The 22,226-nt window shown below is 48.2% G+C and overlaps 2 protein-coding genes across 6 annotated transcripts in view; both read left to right on the forward strand.

Moving 5' to 3' along the window:
• The window catches only part of LOC140418206 (uncharacterized), a 387,895-nt gene that overhangs the window by 180,640 nt on the left and 185,029 nt on the right, over positions 1-22,226 (forward strand). The window lies entirely within an intron of this gene.
• Positions 12,821-21,109, forward strand: LOC140418209 (uncharacterized). 5 transcript variants are annotated; one of them, XM_072501639.1, is made up of 3 exons: positions 12,823-12,867; positions 13,326-14,348; positions 18,290-21,109. In XM_072501639.1, exons 2-3 carry the CDS (start codon positions 14,327-14,329, stop codon positions 19,366-19,368), a joined length of 1,101 nt encoding a protein of 366 aa, XP_072357740.1. In that variant the 5' UTR covers positions 12,823-12,867; positions 13,326-14,326; the 3' UTR covers positions 19,369-21,109. The 5 variants fall into 5 exon arrangements, with proteins under 5 accessions (XP_072357743.1, XP_072357740.1, XP_072357742.1 ...); XM_072501641.1 differs by having other exon boundaries at positions 13,326-13,413; XM_072501640.1 differs by lacking the exon at positions 12,823-12,867 and adding an exon at positions 12,885-13,024.

Raw genomic sequence — 22,226 nt, forward strand, 5'->3', positions numbered from 1 at the left:
CAGAGTTGGTCAGATGCCAACTCATTTGAACCTCAGCAGACAATGTGAACAGGTGTCTCTTTTCTCACAAAGAGAATATTAAAACATCACCTTCGCACTAAGAAGCAGTGACTGTATATTAATTGCTTTGGACTTTCAAAGCTCAATTGTTAACAGGTAGAAAAATTGAATAAATCTATTTGCATATATGAAGTTCCATGGTTAAAGAAAAGCAAAATACTGCGGATACAATAAATATGAAATAAAAATAGAAAATGATGCCAATACTCAGAATTTGTACAACTTCCAGGTCAAACCTTAAATTGAAGTGATGTGTCACAGCTTTAGCATGAAGAAACTGGTGGGCATCAATATGATTCACAGCAATGGCATCTGCAGTAAATGCAGCACCAGGAATATCAGCTCAGAGTTGTTGAGCTGTCGCCTGAACTATAGAAATTAGACTGGGGAAGGAGAAAGTTTCCTGGATAATTTGATCCAGAAAGTCGTAAATTACATAATTTATGATTTAATCTATGGTCAGGGTTAGGAGGATCATAGAATCCTACAGGAGGCCATTCGGCCCATCGAGTCTACACCACCCCTCTGAAAGAGAATCACACCTCGGCCCAAATCCCACACTATCCCCGTAATCCCACCTAGGGCCAATTCAGCATAGCCAATCCACCTAACATGCACATCTGGGACTGGTTTAGTACAGTGGGCAACCCGCTGGCTTGTAATGCAGAACAAGGCAGCAGCATGGGTAAAACAGAAATCAAACATTCCCATTTGGTTCCAGGCATTCGCAGATTTTATTAGTTTCTTCTCCATTTTGACCCATTATAAAGTGCCTGATGTTTTCTCATTTCAAAATGATCCCAAATCCAAATAACAGTGTTTGCTCCTTAGTTTTATAGAACAGTACAGCACAGAACAGGCCCTTCGGCCCTCGATGTTGTGCTCAGCAATGAAAACCAAAAATCCCTGCAATTGGTTTGTCCAGTCCTTGAAGATGCACTGAAAACCTTCAAGGACCAAGGTTCATTAAATTGCCGTCTAAACAGTTTTTGGTGACGTCTCGCAACACCACACACACGACCACTCAGAGTTCCCCAGCTTTACTACTACTGAAGAGGAAGCTGAGAACGACATCTGATCAACATGTCCCCCGAGACGTCTGAGATAGTGGAACACAATCAGCAGTCACAAACCTGAAGAGAAGGTAATCCCAAAAGGCACTCGATTGTACAAGGAGAGCAAGTATTTGTGCACAGCTGTACTACCAGCGAGAAGTGGGTTCCTGCAACTGTATTGGCAATACCATAATAATCATGGGGGACTTCAACATGCAGGTGGACTGGGAAAATCAGGTTGTTAGCAGATCCCAAGAAAGGGAATTTTTGGAGCAACTTGTGGTAGAGCCCACTGGGGAACAAGCAATTCTGGATTTGGTGATGTGTAATGAGGCAGACCTGATTAGGGAACTTAAGGTGAAGGAACCCTTAGGGGGCAGTGACCACAATATGATTGAATTTACCCTGCAGTTTGAGAGGGAGAAGCTGGAATCAGGTGTAACGGTACTACAATTGAATAAAGGTAACTACAAAGACATGAGAGAGGAGCTGGCCAGAGTTGATTGGAAGGGTAGCCTAGCACGGAAGACAGTGGAACAGCAATGGCAAGAGTTTGGGGGGATTATTCGGGAGGCACAACTGAAATTTTGTTCATGTTTAGTTTATTTCTCGACAGCTCGTGTGGTCGAAACCCAGGGCCACCCTGACTGTTTTATAGCTCGCTTTTTAAAATGAACATTTGATTATCCTCCAAAGCTTCAAATACATTTGCTTGAAATTTCCCAAAACATGACCATGGGCCTGTGGATTACTGGTCTAGTTGGAGGACAATATCACTACGCTATCACCTCCCCATGTAAAACCTTTCGTCCATGGTGTCACCAGAGTGTTGTTGGGTTGAAATTAGAATCAATCACTTCAAAATCACTTTCCTGTCTAAAATTATTATTTCTCTCTCAAAGGCCTGGTGCAACATTTACTCAGACAAACCAACGACAATTGGTTTATGTATCCAACTGAATCAGGGTTATAAATGTTTTGTTTTAAAACCCGTGCTGGAGTCTTGTTCTGAGCAGAGATCACAGGCTTGTCCTATAATTGTCAGCCAGCAAGCTGCTGTGAAAGCTTTATTCAGGATAGATTGAGCGTGAGCTTTTGCCATAACTTTCTTGAGATTTAAAAGATTAATACATGGTTATTTCTTGAGGTCGATTCCATTCCCGTGCTGAGGAGATTTCTGTACCAGACAGGAGGGATAGCATTTGGAGACTCTCGATTCTCGACCAATTCCCATTCACTGTTGGATAATGGAGGTGTCACTGTGTGTAATGTACAACTTAGTAAGAATTGTCAGCAAGGTTAATCAGCACTTTCTAATTGATGATGCTAATCAGTGGCACATTTCAGTGGCACATTTCAGACACTGAAATGTAGAGTTCTTACCAAAAGTCAATTCAGGAATTACCTGATCAGCGTTTCTGAATTCTGGGGAAAGATCAGACAGCAGTTGTGAAAGGGGCACCACAGCCCCGTGTACGCAATCGGCTGTAGATCCCCAATATTAAACTCTGGTCCAGTTATTAACTTTTATTTCTTTATTTTTTAAGGGGATGTGGGCATCACTGGCAAGGCCAGCATTTGTTGCCCATTCCTAATTCCCCTTGAACTGAGTGACCTCGAGGCCCATTTCAGAGGGAAGTTAAGTGGCAACCACATTGGTATTGATCTGGAGTTGCATGTTGGCCAGATCAGATAAGGATGGCAGCTTTCCTGAAAGGACATTAGCGAACCAAATTTGTTTTTTAAAAAAATCGATGCTGGGTTCATTGTCATCATTGACTGAGACTAGCTTTCCAGATTTTGTAACTGAATTTATATTATCTCAGCTACTGCTGAATGTAGAGATGCAGTCTTAGAATCAGAATGGTGACGCCACAGAAGGGGGCCATTTGGCCCATCGAGTCCATGCAAGAGCATGTGTGGGAATTTGAACCTATGTCCTCAGAGAATTAACCTGGGCCTCTGGATTACTAATCTAGTGACATTACAACAACACCACCATCTCCCCTGAATAACCTTGAACATCAGCAGAAACAAACTCGAACTGTCGGAATGAACATTGTTCAGTGTGATTAACAGCAGCATTAACAACAGAATCCAACTTCACTTGTGAACTTGCTCATGTGTCAGCAGGTTGGCTAACTGAGTGAATCCCTTCCCACACTCAAGGCAACCAAATGCCCTCTTCCCAGTGTGAACCCTCTGGTGTGTCAGCAGGGCAGATGACTGAGCAAATCTCTTCTCACACACAGAACAGGTGAATGGCCTTCCGCCAGTGTGGATTCGCTGGTGTATCAGCAGCTGAGATGACTGAGTGAATCCATTCCCACACAGGGAGCAGATGAATGGTCTCTCCCTGGTGTGACCTCGCTGGTGCAGTGAGGGCGAATGACTGCCTGAAATTCGTTCCACAGAATGAGCAGCTGAACCGCTTTTCCAGTGTGTGAATTCTCTGGTGTGACTGGAAGATGAATAATGCAGTGAATCCCCCCCCCCCCCCCCCAACACACACTGAGCAGGTGAATGGCCTCTCTCCAGTGTGACTGGCGATGAGTTTCCAGCTCCGATGGGTAATTGAATTCCTTCTCACAGTCCCCACATTTCCACGGTTTCCCCATGGTGTGGCTGCGCTTGTGTCTCGACAGGCCGGATGAATGGCTGAAGCCTCGTCCACACACTGAACATGTGTAGGGTTTCTCACTCTGGTGAACGGTGCGTTTTCGCTCCATGTTCAAATTCCGATGATAGGTTTCAATAAATGGAGCAGCTGTCAGATCTTGAAATGATGTTTCTGATGTCTGACTGCAAATCCTCTCCTAATATCCTGTGGAATTGATTTTATAAAGAAAACAAGGATGATAGAACTGTAAAGAGGCCTGTAAATCCCCGTCCCACACACTCTCCCTCCTCCTTGGGCTGAAATCCAAACCCATCTCACCATCTGCACCATTTATTTCCTCCACTCCCAGTTTTCTCCCTCCCTCTCCTCTGCCTGGGTTCAGTTCTCCAGCTCCTGTCCGCAAACTGACAATAAAATCAGTGGGTCTTATTGGGGGTTTGGGGCCTCCAGCGGGTGTTTCTGAATCTTCCCCGCCCACCTGCCAAGGTTTCCTTCCTTACCAGAGATCAGAGTCCTCATTGATTTGAGTGCAAGGTGTAAGCTCTTATTTATTGTCCCCCCTCCCCCATCCTCTGATGTGAACCATCCTCCAGTGGCTGAAGCAGGATGGTGACCGTTAACCGCTTCCACTGGGCAGAAGATACAAAACTCTGAGAACACACACCAACAGATTCAAAAACAGCTTCTTCCCCATTGTTACCAGCCTCCTGAATGGCCCTCTTATGGACTGAACTGATCTCTCTATGCATCTTCTCTATTCTTGTAGCACTGTACTCCATGTGCTTCACCCATTGTCCAGGTTTATGTATATACGTTGTGTATTTATTGTATGCCCTATGTTTTCCATGTATAGAAAGATCTGCCTGGACTATACACATGACAATACTTTTCACTGTACCTCGGTACATGTGACAATAAATCTAAATCTACACAGTGTCAAAGACTATTTCCCAAAGTCACCGATTTACTTTGGCAAAACTTGAACTTTCTTCTTTTATTGCACAGAAATTATTGCAGTGTTTTGGGGAAGATGTTGAAGGCACAAGCATGATATGTTGGAATGATTCCCTTAATATGGAGAGTATTAATGCTTCTGTGAATTGCTTCAAATTTTTATAAACATAGTGAATGTGCTCTATAAATGCAAGTAGTTACTGTTGATTATGGATGCTCCTTGTTTGCCATTCCAGGCAGAAAACACAAGGATACACTCACTCTGCAAAAAGACTATTCACCAGCTAATTGTGGATTCACGGGGTCATCCATTTACTGACACAATAACACAGAAACATTGGAGAGGGACCATTCAGATATTACACATGTCCAAAGGGGTTCACTCACCATTTCCAATTGTTAACCCTCCAATTTTCAAAGACGAAAGGATATAATTCATGATTGGCTGTGCAAATATTTTGCACAGGGAAAAGCTTCATTTGTTAATGACCATTAATGAGTTTACATCTGTTCATCGTCGTTGGTTCTGATATTGTTGCTGTTACAATAACCAGGATGGAATTATGGTGTAGATCCCTTGAGATTCTGTACTAATTCATTCATTTTATATCCTGGCCCACTGGCTCTCAGTAAGATCATTAACTTGTTTTTTAATCTCTCCATTCAGCATAAAAAATCACTATAAACTAATGGAGACATTCAATGACAGGACTATTACACAGCATTCCCCGCTGTGGCGAATATCCCCGATCCACAGCACAGGAGACCAGAGCGCAGGAGGAGAGAATATTCTGAATTATACTGGAATTTGAGGAACATAAAGACCAGGATTGAACGGCGGAGCAGACTCGATGGGCCGAATGGCCCAATTCTGCTCCTATTTGTTATGTTCTTTTGATCTCTATTCTTCACTGATCCTCAATCCCCTTCTTTCCTGTAAATAATGGAAGGAACGTGCACTTCGTTTTATCTACAGTTTTGGTTATTGACACTCATGCCCACGTCTCCATCTCAATACAATAAAATATCAGTGTAAACGAATGGAGACTGCCAATGGCGATATATATACCCAACATGCCCCGCGATGGAGAATATCCCCCATCCATACAGAAGAGACCAATGCGCAGGCGCAGTGCCAGTGATGGCGATGACCAGAATCTTGTTTGTTTCGGCCTGCGCCAGGTCAGAGGCGGCGAAGGTGCGGAGGGAGCGACGGAGCCGGTGGGTAGAGGAGGACTACATTGTAAATACTTTGTGAATTACCTAATACCCGAATAGGAAGCTCCTGGTGCTGCCTTTGTACCGGCCTGTTCAACCTCTCAATGACCGGCCCGGGTTAACAAGGACAATGTGCAACAGAGCGCATGCGCGGTGATCTCTGTCCTGTCAGCAGGAGGAGAGAATGTTGTGAATTTCTCTCCTGGATTGACAGGGATGGATTCTGGAAACTTCTTTTACAGGGGTTTAGAAAGGGAGGATTTACACACAGAAATCTCAAACCAAGAGACATGTTTGTCTCATTTGAATTTCTATCCTGGACCAACAGTGACGGTTTGCTTAAGCATCGAGATTGAAACGATTAGAGAAGATTGGCTAGTTGGGGTTTTTCATTTAGAAAAAGGAAAATTTGCAATCCCCTGATGAAGGTCTTCAAAATTTATGAATGAATTGCAGGAATAGATGTGGGGAGACTGTTTCAATTTGTGGGAGGTTCCTAAACTAGAGACATGAATACAAGATAGGTACTGACAAATCCACAGGGAAATAAGCAGAAATGTGTTTCCTCAGAGTGGTTAGAATGTGGAACTGTGTCAAAAAGCTGAAGATTCTTTCAAATGGAAACTACATGAGAAAATTAGAGCGATGAAGATAAACGGATAAACTGATGAGATTGGATGAGGCAGGTGGAATTGGATGAAGATAGGAGAAGCTTAATCACTAGGAGAAGCTCATTGAGCCAAATAACCTATTTATGTTTCATTTTCCAGGGTATTTGAACGGGAGACAGGAAATCTTATCATAGAATCATAGAATTTACAGTGCAGAAGGAGGCCATTCAGCCCATCCAGTCTGCACCGACCCTTGGAAAGAGCACCCCACTTAAGCCCACACATCGAACCTATCCCCGTTACCCAGTAACACCACCTAACTTTTTTTGGACACCAAGGGCTATTTAGCATAGCCAATCCACCTATCCTGCCCATCTTTGTACTGTGGGAGGAAACCGGAGCACCCAGAGGAAATCCACGCAGACATGGGGAGAACGTGCAGACTCCACACAGGCAGTGACCCAAGCCGGGAATCGAACCTGGGACCCTGGAGCTGTGAAGCAACTGTGCTAACCACTGTGCTACCGTGCTGCCTGAGGACCAGAATATCATCAGCCTTTGAATGTGGAAGGAGAATGTTATTTCTGTCTGTGGGAAAGGATTTGAAAGAACGGAGTGACTGCAAAAGCACTGAGATACACACACACTGAGCGAGAGTGTCCCAGTGAGCTGACTGTGGAAAGAGCTTTAACCAGTTATACAGCCTGAAACAAACATCACACCATTTACAGTGGGGGTAAACTATACAAGTGATCTGTGTGTAAACAAGACTCAAAGTGATCATCCAACCTGGAGAGACAACGGCAGCATGGATAAACCGTGGAAATGTAGGGACTGTGGGAAGGGATTCACTTATCCATCCACACTGCAAATTCATCAATGCAATCACACTGGAGAAAGACTCTTCATCTGCTCTGTGTGTGGGAAGGGATTCATTAATTCATCTGACTTTCTGACACACCAGTGGGGTTACACAGGGGAGAGACCATTTATCTGATCCGAATGTTGTAACGGATATGCTCGCTCATCCCACCTTCTGATACACAAGCGATTTCACATTGGGGAAAGACCGTACACTTGCTCTGTTTGTGAGAAAGGTTTCACAAATTCATCTGATCTTCGAACACACAAGCAAGCTCATGCTGGGGAGAGGCCATTCACCTGTTCCATCTGTGGTAAGAAATTCACTCGGTCATCACTCCTCACTGCGCACCAACGTGTTCATACTAACAATAGACCATTTAAATGTTCTGACTGTGAGAAGAGCTTTAAAAGCAGATGTGAAATGCTGACACACCAATGTGCACACACTGGGGAGAGACCGTTCACCTGCTCTGAATGTGGGAAGGGATTCGCCTGTTCATCCAACTTTCTGAGACACCAGCGAGTTCACACTGGTGAGAGGTTGCTTACCTGCTGTAAGTGTGGGAAGGGATTTGCTCAGTTAAACAACCTGGTTAGACACCAGCGAGTTCACGAGTGACTGCAGGAGTTGAATTCTGCTGTTATTGCTGCTGTTAACCACGTCCCGGACTAAACCATGTTCATTTTGACTTTTGGTGTTTCTGCTGATGTTAATAATTATAAGTGCTTAGTACTCTTGTTATTTCTCAAATAAATCAGCTTTGTGTTAGACCCATTGTTGTAGATTTTTGTCTTTGCTACCTTAGTGTTTAACATCACCTGGCAGGAACTCAGAAAGGACGATCTGGGGGAGGTTCGTACAGCAGGAAGAGAATTTAAGTCTGGGCACAATCCAGGAGATGATGGTCATCTACAACTTGTTTCTAATGGAAAAACCTAACACAGTATTTATATGGGCAGCACAGTAGCACAGTGGTTAGCACTGTGGCTTCACAACTCCAGGGTCCCAGGTTCGATTCTGGCTTGGGTATCTGTGCGGAGTCTGCATGTTCTCCCTGTGTCTGTGTGGGTTTCGGCCGGTGCTCCGGTTTACTCCCACAAGTCCCGAAAGATGTGCTGTAAGGTAATTTGGACATTCTCAATTCTCCCTCTGTGTACCCAAACAACGCCCGAATATGGCGACTAGGGGCTTTCCACAGTAACTTTTTGCAGTATTATTGTAAGCCTACCTGTGACAATAATAAAGATTATTATTATATTCAATCTAGTTTTTGGATTTTTCATTTTGTACAGTTTACACGGTCTCCGTGATAGCACTTAGCTCCTCGGGGGCCTCTGCATATCTCCTGCCTACCCTTAGGATCTCCCCCACTAACCTCTCCCTTTCCCTGCCCTCTCTCTTCTCCCTGTCAGCCCTGATGGAGATTAACTTTCCCCTGACCACCACCTTCAGCGCCTCCCATACTACCCCCACCTGCACCTCCCCATTGTCGTTGGCCTCCAAATACCTTTCAATGCACCCCCGCACCCCTCCTAATCCGCCAGTAATCCCACATCCAGACGCCACAGCGGGCGTTGGTCCCTCTCCTCTCCCAACTCCAGCTCCACCCAGTGTGGGGTGTGGTCTGAGATAGCTATGGCTGAGTACTCCGTTCCCTCCACTTTCGGGATCAGCGCCTTGCTCAAAACAAAAAAATCTATCTGGGAGTAGGCTCTGTGTACGTGAGAGAAAAAAGAAAATTCCCTGGACAGGGGCCTAGCAAATCTCCACGGGTCTACTCCCCCCATCTGGTCCATAAACCCCCTAAGCACCTTGGCCGCAGCCGGCCTCTTCCCCGTCCTAGATCTGGAGCGATCTAATGTTGGGTCCAACGCCGTGTTGAAATCCCCCCCCCCCCATTATAGAACATCGAACATAGAACAATACAGCGCAGTACAGGCCCTTCGGCCCACGATGTTGCACCGAAACAAAAGCCATCTAACCTACACTATGCCATTATCATCCATATGTTTATCCAATAAACTTTTAAATGCCCTCAATGTTGGCGAGTTCACTACTGTAGCAGGTAGGGCATTCCATGGCCTCACTACTCTTTGCGTAAAGAACCTACCTCTGACCTCTGTCCTATATCTATTACCCCTCAGTTTAAAGCTATGTCCCCTCGTGCCAGCCATTTCCATCCGCGGGAGAAGGCTCTCACTGTCCACCCTATCTAACCCCCTGATCATTTTGTATGCCTCTATTAAGTCTCCTCTTAACCTTCTTCTCTCCAACGAAAACAACCTCAAGTCCATCAGCCTTTCCTCATAAGATTTTCCCTCCATACCAGGCAACATCCTGGTAAATCTCCTCTGCACCCGCTTCAAAGCCTCCACGTCCTTCCTATAATGCGGTGACCAGAACTGTACGCAATACTCCAAATGCGGCCGAACCAGAGTTCTGTACAGCTGCAACATGACCTCCCGACTCCGGAACTCAATCCCTCTACCAATAAAGGCCAACACTCCATAGGCCTTCTTCACAACCCTATCAACCTGGGTGGCAACTTTCAGGGATCTATGTACATGGACACCTAGATCCCTCTGCTCATCCACACTTTCAAGAACTTTACCATTAGCCAAATATTCCGCATTCCTGTTACTCCTTCCAAAGTGAATCACCTCACACTTCTCTACATTAAACTCCATTTGCCACCTCTCAGCCCAGCTCTGCAGCTTATCTATATCCCTCTGTAACCTGCTACATCCTTATCAAGCTTCCTGCCTCCAGATCCGGAATCCGGCCCAACATGCGCTTCATAAATCCAGCATCATCCCACTTCGGGGCGTATACGTTTACCAATACCACCCACGCCCCCTGCAACTTACCGCTCACCATCACGTATCGACCTCCATTGTCCACTACAATATTCTTGGCCTCAAACGACACCCGCCTCCCCACCAGTATTGCCACCCCTCTGTTCTTCGCATCCAGCCTCGAATGGAATACCTGTCCTACCCATCCCTTTCTTAACCTGACCTGGTCTGCCACCTTCAAATGTGTCTCCTGAAGCATGACTGTGTCTGCTTTCAGTCCCTTTAAGTGCGCGAACACTCGGGCCCTCTTAACCAGCCCATTCAGGCCCCTCACATTCCAAGTTATCAGCTGGATTCCCCCCCCCCCCCGCCTCCGCCGACTAGCCATCTTCTTTTCTAGGCCAGTCCCGTGCCCGCGCCTCCCGCACTCTCCAGTCTCCCAGCCGGGGGCCCCCGCCCCGACCACCTCTTCTGTTTCCAGTTCCCCATCGGCCAATGCAGCAGCAACCCTTTTTCCTCCCCCCTCCCCCGCTAGATCTGTATCTAGCTCTTTTGCTCCCCCCATAACACTCCCGTAAGTCAGCTGACTCCTGCTGACCCCGGCCTCCCCCGCTGTCCCATTGACCCCTCCCGTGTGGGAATCCCTCCTCCCCAGCAATCAGTGTGCGCTCCTCCACCCCCTTCCGTCCTTCACTAGCGCGGGAAAAAGCCCGCGCTTTCCTGAGCCGGCCCCGCCCCCTCTGGCGCCGCTCCTGTTGTGGCCTTATCTCAATTCCCCCATCCCCGTGCCTCCTCTCCCTCCAGCACCGGCGCCCACATTCTCTCACAGTCTCCCCATCAGATCTCTTCCCCCATCCCCATCCATCACCCAACTCGTGGAACATTCCTTGCGCATAGTTAAAACCCTGTATACAACTGACATCCCCCCCACAACCACAAACCCTCAGTTTGAGTCCAACTTTTCAGTTTGTATAAAGGTCCAAGCCTCCTCAGGCATTTCGAAGTAGTGGTGTCGATCCTGAAACGTGACCCACAATCGCGCTGGCTGCAGCATTCCGAACCTCACCTTCTTCCGATGGAGCACCGCCTTGGCCCGATTAAAACCAGCTCTCTTCTTTGCCACCTCTACACTCCAGTCCTGATAGATTCGGATCTCCATATTCTCCCACCTGCTGCTCCGCTCTTTCTTGGCCCATCTCAAGACACATTCTCTATCCACGAAATGGTGAAATCTCACCACTACTGCCCTTGGCGGCTCGTTGGCCTTGGGTCTCCTCGCCAGGACCCGATGAGCCCCTTCTAGCTCCAGGGGACTCGTAAAGGCCCCCGTACCCATCAGCGAGTTGAGCATCGTGCTCACATATGCCCCAGCATCAGCCACGTCCACTCCTTCAGGGAGACCCAGAATCCGAAGATTCTTCCTCCTTGACCTGTTCTCCAGGTCCTCAAATCTTTCCGCCCACCTCTTGTGCAGCGCCTCGTGTGCCTCCATCTTCACCGCCAGGCCCAAGATCTCATCCTCGTTCTCCGTGTTTTTTCCCGCACCTCCCGGATCGCCGCCTTCTGGGTCTCCACTAACCCCTCTTTCGCCGTCAGCATTGGCGCCAGCACCTTTCTTCAGCTCCTCAAATCAGCGCTTGAGAAACTCCTGCTGCTCCTGCACCCATGTCGCTTGATCTCTGCCCGCCGCCATCTTGTTTTTTCTCCCTTGCATTTTTCGCTGCTCCAAAAACGCTTTTTTGACTGCTCCGCTCCTGGTCCAATCCATATACTATGGGGGTGGACCTTGCTATCACCTTTCCACACTGGAAGTCGTCGAAAAATTTCCGTTGGGGCTCCTCTGGAGAGCCCAAAAGTCTGTTTTAGCGGGAACCGCCGAATGTGCGGCTTAGCTCCGCATAGCCACAACCGGAAGTCAGCACTGCTTCTCACGGTTCCGAGAACCTGTGTTCAATCCGGCCGCGGGTCACACCCATGTCTGCATGGGTTTTACCCCCTACATCCCGGGCAGCACGGTAGCATTGTGGATAGCCCAATTGCTTCACAGCTCCAGGGTCCCAGGTTCGATTCTGGCTTGGGTCACTGTCTGTGCGGAGTCTGCACATCTTCCTCGTGTGTGCGTGGGTTTCCTCCGGGTGCTCCGGTTTCCTCCCACAGTCCAAAGATGTGCAGGTTAGGTGGATTGGCCATGATAAAATTGCCCTTAGTGTCCAAAATTGCCCTTAGTGTTGGGTGGAGTTACTGGGTTATAGGGATAGGGTGGAGGTGTTGACCTTGGTTAGGGTGCTCTTTCCAAGAGCCGGTGCAGACTCGATGGGCCGAATGGCCACCTTCTGCACTGTAAATTCTATGATAATCCCAAGAAAATGTGTAGGGTAGGTGAATTGGACACTCTAAATTGCCCCTTAATTAGAAACATTCAAACATATATCTAAGCGATCATCTATTCACAACAATGAGTCTGAAATTTTTGAAAAGCAATTCATCTCAGTTGGGTAAAAAATTTATTTTCTCTGCAGTTTCACGGTTCAATGGCGCTGACATACCCAACATTCACTTCGGGTGTGCAAGTACTCTATTCACTCCACAGGAGCGAACTGCCCAGGCGCAATGCTGGGCTGTATGTGGAGCATGCGCAGTGTCACTTTGCTCGGGGCCCTGTGCGTGCGGGAGACGGTTTTCTGAACGGGTGAGAGTCGGTGGGCCGGAGGGAGGAATGGAGCCGGGAGTGGGGTTGGAGAGGGAGCGGAGGCTTCATAAACACCCAGTGCAGGTCTCACAACCTCAATAAGAACCGGAGGCCCCGGGTTTGGAACGCCGAGGCTTTTCCCCATGAACAGGCCCAGGTCACTGGCCGCCACTAATCAGTCGGGAGTGAAGCGCATGCGCCGTTATGTGACGCAATAGTGTGGGCGGGGCCTCGATCCCGGTGGCCAGGGGAGAGTCTCCTTTGGGACCTTTCTGTTCTCAGAGCTGGATTCATGTGGACGCAGAGGCGACACTGGTTCATGTGGACGCAGAGGCGACACTGGTTCAGGTGGCGATGGACATCCTGGTGCATCCTCAGCCACCAAGAGTAATTATGCAACATGTCGAGGATTTGAAAGAGAGAAACATGCTTCAATTTGATCCATTTTTTTTTCTAAGGCATCGAGGTGTCGCCCAATTCAAAGCAACATTTGACACTGAGCCACACAGGGAGATATCAGAGCAGGTGGACAAAAGCTTGTACAAGGTAGGTTTTAAAATAGGCAAGTAAAGGAGTGAGCAGCGGAGGTTGAAGGAAGAATTTCCAGAGCTTGGCTATCAGGCAACTGAAAGAACAGCCACCATTCATAGAGTGATTAATATTGCAAATGCTCATGACCATAAGATGTAAGATGCAGAGCAGAAGTAGGCCATTCGGCCCATCGAGTCTGCCCTGCCATTCCATGAAATCGTGGCTGATCTGATCTCCTCAACTCCACTTTCCCGTCTTATCCCCATAACCTTGATTCCCTTCCTGATTAACAATTGTCTATCTCAGTCTGCGTCCAGAATTAGATGAGAGCAAACATCTCGGCGGCTGCATGGGATGACAGAGATAGGGAGACACAACCCTGGAGGAAAAGGTGCTTCTTTAACGGGAAATTTTATAGGTCAGTGAGCCAGGGGTGATGGGTGACCACGTCTTGGTGTGAATAAGCAAGAGTTTTGGATTCACTCAATATTACAGGGAGGTTGAATGTGGGAGGTCATCCGAGGGTGCGTTAGGTTAGTTGGGTCTAGAGGAAATAAAAGAATGGATTGGGCAACACAGCAGCACCAAGTGGCCAGCACTGTGGCTTCACAGCGCCAGGGTCCCAGGTTCGATTCCCCGCTGGGTCACTGTGTGTACGGAGTCTGCACATCCTCCCCGTGTTACTGGGTTATGGGGATAGGGTGTAGGTGTTGACCTTGGGTAGGGTGCTCTTTCTAAGAGCCGGTGCAGACTCGACGGGCCGAATGGCCTCCTTCTGCACTGTAAATTCTATGATAATCTATGCTAAATTGCCCTTAGTGTCCAAAAAGGTTAGGAGGGGTTATTGGGTTACGGGGATAGGGTAGAAGTGAGGGCTTAAGTGGGTCGGTGCAGACCCGATGGGCCGAATGGCCTCCTTCTGCACTCTATGTTCATGTCGGCCAGACCAGGTAAGGATGGCAGATTTTCTTTTCTATTCATTCACGGTATGTGGGTGTCGCTGGCTTGGCCAGCATTCACTGCCCAACACTAATTGCCCTTGAACTGAGTGCATCTCAGAGAGCATTTTAAGAGTCAGCCAGTTAACTGTGGATCTGGAATCACACGTAGGCCAGACCAGGTAAGGATAGAAGATTTCCTTCACTGAAGGACATGAGTGAACCAGATGGGTCTTTATAACAATCGACAATTGGCCGAGCAAGCCACTCATTTCTAGGGAAATTAGAGATGGGCAATAAATGTTGGCCCAGCCAGTGACTCCCACAAATGAATAAAATCAAATCCTGGAGACTCCAGTCAGTCAATCCGGGAGAGTTGGCATCCGGTCCAGGCTCGCAGTGCCATCATGGTCATCAGTAGACTTTCAATTAATTAAAATTTTACCTTCAGCCTTGGTGAGATTCATGCCTGGATCTCTGGAAAATCATTAGGACAGTAAAAACAATTTTTGGGTCTCTGAAAAAAATAGTTGGCCCCTCGAGCCTGCTCCTTACATACAAACTAGGAGTCGGCGCCTCGAGATTGCTCGTTACATACATACTAGGAGTCGGCTGCTCGAGCCTGCTCCTTACACACAACCCAGGAGTCAGCCCCTCAAGCCTGCTCCTTACACACAAACTAGGAGTCGGCCCTCGAGCCTGCTCCTTACACACAAACTAGGAGTCGGCCCCTCGAGATTGCTCGTTACATACAAACCAGGAGTCGGCCGCTCGAGCCTGCTCCTTACACACAAACCAGGAGTCGGCCCCTCGAGATTGCTCGTTACATACAAACTAGGAGTCGGCCCCTCGAGATTGCTCGTTACATACAAACCAGGAGTCGGCCGCTCGAGCCTGCTCCTTACACACAAACCAGGAGTCGGCCCCTCGAGATTGCTCGTTACATACAAACCAGGAGTCGGCCCCTCGAGCCCACATACAAACTAGGAGCCGGCCCCTCACGTCTGCTCCTTACACACAAACTAGGAGTCGGCGCCTCGAGATTGCTCGTTACATACATACTAGGAGTCGGCTGCTCGAGCCTGCTCCTTACACACAACCCAGGAGTCAGCCCCTCAAGCCTGCTCCTTACACACAAACTAGGAGTCGGCCCCTCGAGCCTGCTCCTTACACACAAACTAGGAGTCGGCCCTCGAGCCTGCTCCTTACACACAAACTAGGAGTCGGCCCCTCGAGATTGCTCGTTACATACAAACCAGGAGTCGGCCGCTCGAGCCTGCTCCTTACACACAAACCAGGAGTCGGCCCCTCGAGATTGCTCGTTACATACAAACCAGGAGTCGGCCCCTCGAGCCCACATACAAACTAGGAGCCGGCCCCTCACGTCTGCTCCTTACATACAAACTAGGAGCCGGCCCCTCGAGCCTGCTCCTGACACACAAACTAGGAGCCGGCCCCTCGAGCCTGCTCCTTACACACAAACTAGGAGTCGGCCGCTCGAGCCTGCTCCTTACACACAACTAGGAGCCGGCCCCTCGAGCCTGCTCCTTACACACAACCTAGGAGTCGGACCCTCGAGCCTGCTCCTTACACACAAACTATGAGTCGGCCCCTAGAGCCTGCTCCTTACACACAAACTAGGAGTCGGCCCCTTGAGCCTGCTCCTTACACACAAACTAGGAGTCGGCCCCTTGAGCCTGCTCCTTACACACAAACTGGGAGTCGGACCCTCGAGCCTGCTCCTTACACACAAACTAGGAGTCGGCCCCTTGAGCCTGCTCCTTACACACAAACTAGGAGTCGGCCCCTTGAGCCTGCTCCTTACACACAAACTGGGAGTCGGACCCTCGAGCCTGCTCCTTACACACAAACTAGGAGTCGGCCCCTTGAGCCTGCTCCTTACATACAAACCCGGAGTCGGCCCCTTGAGCCTGCTCCATCATTCAAAAATGTTAACCTCCCTCCACATTCCTGCCGACCCCGATACCTTTCACCCTCTTGCTTATCAAGAATCTATCCATCTCTGCCTTAAAAATATTCAAAGACCGAGCAGCACGGTGGTGCAGTGGTTAGCACTGCTGCCTCACGGCGCCGAGGTCCAAGGTTCGATCAAGGCTCTGGGTCTCTGTCTGTGTGGAGTTTGCACATTCTCCCCTTGTTTGAATGGGTTTCACCCCCACAACCCAAAGATGTGCAGGTTGGGTGGATTGGTCACGCCAAATTGCCCAATAATTGGAAAAAATGAATTGGGCACTTCAATTTATTTTTTAAAAAATGTTCAAGGACACTACTTCCACTGCATTTGAAGGACGGAAGTTCCAAAGTCATAGAATCCCTACAGTGCAGAAGGAGCCCATTCGGCCCATCAGGTCTGCACCAACCCTCTGAAAGAGCACTCCACCCAGGCCACCCCCCATCCCACCCACTCCATCCTCATAACCCCACCCAACGTGCACATCCTTGGAGACGAAGGGGCAATTTAGCATGGCCGATCCACCGAGCTTGCACATCTTTGAACTGTGTGAGGAAACTGGAGCACCCAGAGGAAACCCACACAGACATGGGGAGAACGTGCAAACTCCACACAGTCACCCAGGGTCGGTATTGAATCTGAGTCCCTGGTGCTGTGAGGCAGCAGTGCTAACCACTGTGCCAATCCCTGTCTTGCAACCCTCAAGAGAAAAAAAAATCCTTATCCCCATCTGAAATAGGTGACCCCTTATTTTGCAACAGTGACCCCCTTGTTCCAGATTCTACATCCTCTACTCTCCACATCCACCCTGTCAAGACCCCTCAGGATCTTATATTGTTCAATCCAGGCTGTACCCAAAACTTTAAATCTGTGTCCCGACTGCTTGTACGATCAGTGACTGGAAACAGAGTTTCTTAGTCCACCTGATGGAAACCTGGCATAATCTTGTGGACCTGAATCAAATCTCCCCTCAACCTCCTTTATTGGAACCATTCTGGTGAATCTCCTCTGCACCTTCTCAAGAACCTTCACATTCTTCCTGAAGATGAACACGCTTGAACATTGTCGAAAACAGCTTCTTCCCCGCCGTTACCAGACTCCTAAACGACCCTCTTATGAACTGACCTGATTAACGCTACACCCCCGTGTGCTTCACCCGATGCCGGTGTCGATGTAGTTACATTGTATACCTTGAGTTGCCTGTTATGTATTTTCTTTTCTTTTCCTGTACTTAATGATCTGTAGAGCTGCTCGCAGAAAAATACTTTTCACCTTGGTACACGTTACAATAAACAAATCCAATCCAATGAAGAGTGGTGACCAGAGCTTTATAAAGATTCATAATATATAATTAGAACCATAAAATTCCTACAGTGCAGAAGGGGGCCATTCGGCCCATCGACCCTGCACCTATCCTCTGAAAGGGCACCCTGCCTAGGCCCACACCCCTGCACTGTCCCTGTAACCCCATAGCCCCACCTTATCTGCACATTCCTGGACACTAAGGGGCAATTTATCAAGGCCAATCCACCTACCTTCTCTTCTTTGGACTGTTGAAGGAAACCTGAGCACCGGGTGGAAACCCACGCAGACACAGGGAGAAAGTGCAAACTCCACACAGACAGTCACCAAGGCCGGAATTGAACCCGCGTCCCTGGTGCTGTGAGGCAGCAGTGCTAATCACTGTGCCACCAGAAGCTTAGTTTTGGTATCAATATTACTGATTATGAAACTCAAGATCGAATTTGCTTTGCCAACTACTCTCTTAATATGTCTTGTAGATATACAAAATCCCTCTTCACCTCTTTCTCGCTCCTCCCAAAGAGGCCAGTTGTGTTTTTACAACAATCCAGCAGTTTTCATGGTCACTTTTTCCCAGTGCCGGCCCCACAAATTACCAGATTCATTCAGCTCAATTTTACAACCTGCCTTTGTGTTTCTGTGGGTTCTCTCTCACTCCCTATTTATTGTTTTCAATCAGTTTCACAGGGTGTTCGAAGGGGAGGCTTCAAAGTCCGGAAACTCAAACCAAGCATCACATCAGGATCTGACAGAGTCCTCAATTTATCATATCCTGAATATCATCGTACTTTGAACATGGAAGGAAAAAGCATCGTCCACAGTGGGGAGAAACCGTACACGTGTTGTGTGTGTGGACGAGGATTTGCTCGATCATCAGGCCTCACAAGCCACAAATGCAGTCACACTGACAAGAAACCGTGGAAATGTGCAGACTGTGGGAAAGGATTCACTTCCCCATCCAAGTTGGAAACTCATCGACGCAGTCACAGTGGGGAGAGACCATTCGCCTGCTCCAAGTGTGGGAAGGGATTCACTGAGTCATCCGCCCTGCGGAAACACCAACGTATTCACACTGGGGAGAGGCCATTCACCTGCTCCAAGTGTGGGAAGGGATTTACTTTTTCAGCCAACCTGCGGAGACACCAGCGAGTTCACACTGGGAAGAGGTCATTCAGCTGCTCTATGTGTGGGAAGGGATTCAGTGATTCATCCACCCTGCAGAAACATCAACGTATTCACGCTGGAGAGAGACCATTCACGTGCTCTCAGTGTGGGAAGGGATTCAGTCACTCATCCGCCCTGCAGACACACCAGCGAGTTCACACTGATGAGAGACCGTTCCAATGTTCAGACTGCGGGAAGTTCTATAAAGGTTCTGGGGAATTGATGCGCCATCAACATGTTCACACTGACGAGAGACCGTTTAGGTGCTCTCACTGCGGGACTGGGTTCAGGCGATCAACTCAGCTCACTGAACATCAGCGAATTCACACTGGGGAGAGACCATTCACCTGCTCCAAGTGTGGGAAGGGATTCACTCAGTCATCTGCCCTGCTGAGTCACCAGCGAATTCACACTGGGGAGAGGCCATTCACCTGCTCCAAGTGTGGGAAGGGATTCACTCAGTCATCTGCCCTGCTGAGTCACCAGCGAATTCACACTGGGGAGAGGCCATTCACCTGCTCTCAGTGTGGGAAGGGATTCACTCAGTCATCCAACCTGCTGAGACACCAACGTGGCCATAAGGAACCACAGTGATTGGATTTTGCTGTTCCTCACATTCAGGACTGAACCATGTTCATTTGGGTCTCTTTCTGCTGATAACAAACTCCAGCCCATTTACAGGGGCTAAAAGTCAAATAAAGTTGATTTGTGTTAAATACCTCTCTGACAAAAGTTAGATCCTTTTGAAGTACTCTCGCTCTTCCCTGTCTCTTCCATCCTCACCTCCAACAAGAAGTGTGAGGCGCTTGTGGAGCATCTTTGTGACTGAGATTGAGTAAATCCGATCAGCTGCCTCTGCTGCTTCCCTCCCTCCCACGAGCCCACCGGACCAAACTGTCTCTAAATTTAATCCTTTCCCGAGCCCTGAACCCACATCTTTCTCTAGTTTCTCTCTCCTCATGCCCTCTCAGAGCTCATCTTGTCCATGCGACCCAGCTCCCGCTCCATCGACCTTATTCCCACTGAGCTACTGATCAGCCAACTACCCTGTGTCCATGGATATTGTCAACATTTCTCTCTCTTCTGGTACTGTCCCTCTGTCTTTCAAATCTGTCATCATCAACCCCTCCTCAATAAAACAAACCCTTGGCCTGCCATACTTATAAATTACTGCCCCATCTTCAACTTCCCTCTCCTCTCCAAACACTTTGAACATGTTGTCACCTCCCAAATCCTTGCCCATCTTTCCCAGAACTCCCATGTTTGAATCCCTTCAATCAGGTCTCTGCCCTGTCACAGTGAAATACAAGAGACAAACAGAATCTTACCCGGAGAGAAAGACAGACAATCTGGGAGCTTGGATCCAACACCGATATGTTCAGAAGACTAGAAGCAAGGGTAGCAGCACAGTCATTATCGAGAGACAACAATACCTGCTGGAGACAGACAGACAGACAACTAAACAACACAAATCGCAACACCAAGCTACCTAGACCAATATACCCGAGACAGGAAGGAGAATTGGAGACGGACTGGAAGAACTCAGACTTCAGACACATTAACCAAAAACAGATGGAATATCTGAGGGGACAACAGGGAGAACCAAGGAGGTTCCACCTGTTGCCTAAAATACACAAACATATAATGTTTATTATTGTCACAAGTAGGCTTGCATTAACACTGCAATGAAGTTACTGTGAAAAGCCCCTAGTTACCACACTCCGGTGCCTGTTCGGGTACACAGAGGGAGAATTCAGAATGTCCAATTCACCTAACAAGCACGTCTTTTGGGACTTGTGGGAGGAAACCGGAGCAGCCGGAGGTAACCCATGCAGACACTGAGAGAACGTGCAGACGCCGCACAGACAGTGACCCAAGTGGGAATTGAACTCGGAACCCTGACACTGTGAAGCAACTGTGCGACCCATTGTGCTACCGTCAGGAAAATGCCACCAGACACACCCAGCGGATCAGATTGAGAGAGAAAATCCTACAGAATCATAGAATTTACAGTGCATAAGGAGGCCATTCGACCCATCGAGTTTGCACCGGCCTTCGGAACCGGCCCCCTACCTAAGCCCATGCCTCCACCCTATCCCCGTAACCCCGCCTAACCTTTGGACACGAAGGGGCAATTTAGTGTGGCCAATCCACCGAACCTGCACATCTTTGGACTGTGGGAGAAAACTGCAACACCCGGAGGGGACCCACACAGACACGGGGAGAATGTGCAAACTCCACAGTCACCCAAGGCCAGAATAACTGAAACATCAACACACTGCTCCTGGGAGTTGATGGTATAGTGGTTCAATAAATATAATTAATGAATTAAAAATGTGTGTAATTTAGAATTAAAACTGAAAATGCCAGATTAACTCAACAAGTCTGCAGCATCATAGAATCCCTCCAGTGCAGAAGGAGGCCATTCGGCCCATTGAGTTTGCACCAACCCTACAAAAGAACACCCCACCCAGGCACACTTTCCCTTCTCTCTCCCCGTAACCCCACTTCACCTTTGGAACTAAAGGGCTATTTCTAGCGTGGTCACACTTGGGAGAGACCATTCACCTACCTTGTGTGTGGGAAGGGATTCGCTCAGTCTACCCACCTCACTTCACACCGTGTTCACTCTGACACAAGACCTTTTAAATGTTCCGCCTGTGAGAAGAGCTTCAAAGGCAAAATGGATCTGCTGATTCACCAGCAGTCACACTGGAGAGAGGCCGTTCAACTGCTCTGTGTGTGGGAAGGGATTCACTCAGCACTTAAGCAAGGAGTCAGGAGGGCTAGAAGGGGTCACGAAAAGTCATTGGAAAATAGGGTTAAGGAAAATCCCAAGGCTTTTTCCACGTACATAAACAGCAGGGTAGCCAGGGAAAGGGTTGGCCCACTGAAGGATTGGCAAGGGAGTCTATGTGTGGAGCCAGAGGAAATGGGCGAGGTACTAAATGAATACTTTGCATCAGTATTCACCAAAGAGAAGGAATTGGTGGATGTTGAGTCTGGAAGGGTGTGTAGATAGCCTGGGTCACATTGAGATCCAAAAAGATGATGTGTTGGGTGTCTTGAAAAATATTACGGTAGATAAGTCCCCAGGGCCTGATGGGATCTACACCAGAATACTGAAGGAGGCTAGAGAGGAAATTGCTGAGGCCTTGACAGAGATCTTTGGATCCTCACTGTCTTCAGGTGATATCCCGGAGGTCTGGAGAATAGCCAATGATGTTCCTCTGTTTAAGAAGGGTAGCAAGGATAATCCAGGGAACTACAGGCCGGTGAGCCTTACGTCAGTGGTAGGGAAATTACTGGAGAGAATTCTTCGAGGCAGGATCTACTCCCATTTGGAAGCAAATGGACGTATTAGTGAGAGGCAGCATGGTTTTGTGAAGGGGATGTCGTGTCTCACTAACTTGTTGAGTTTTTCGAAGAGGTCACAAAGATGACCTACCCTG

The sequence above is a fragment of the Scyliorhinus torazame genome, chromosome 5 (genome assembly GCF_047496885.1).
Source record: "Scyliorhinus torazame isolate Kashiwa2021f chromosome 5, sScyTor2.1, whole genome shotgun sequence".
NCBI classification, from domain to species: Eukaryota; Metazoa; Chordata; class Chondrichthyes; order Carcharhiniformes; family Scyliorhinidae; genus Scyliorhinus; species Scyliorhinus torazame.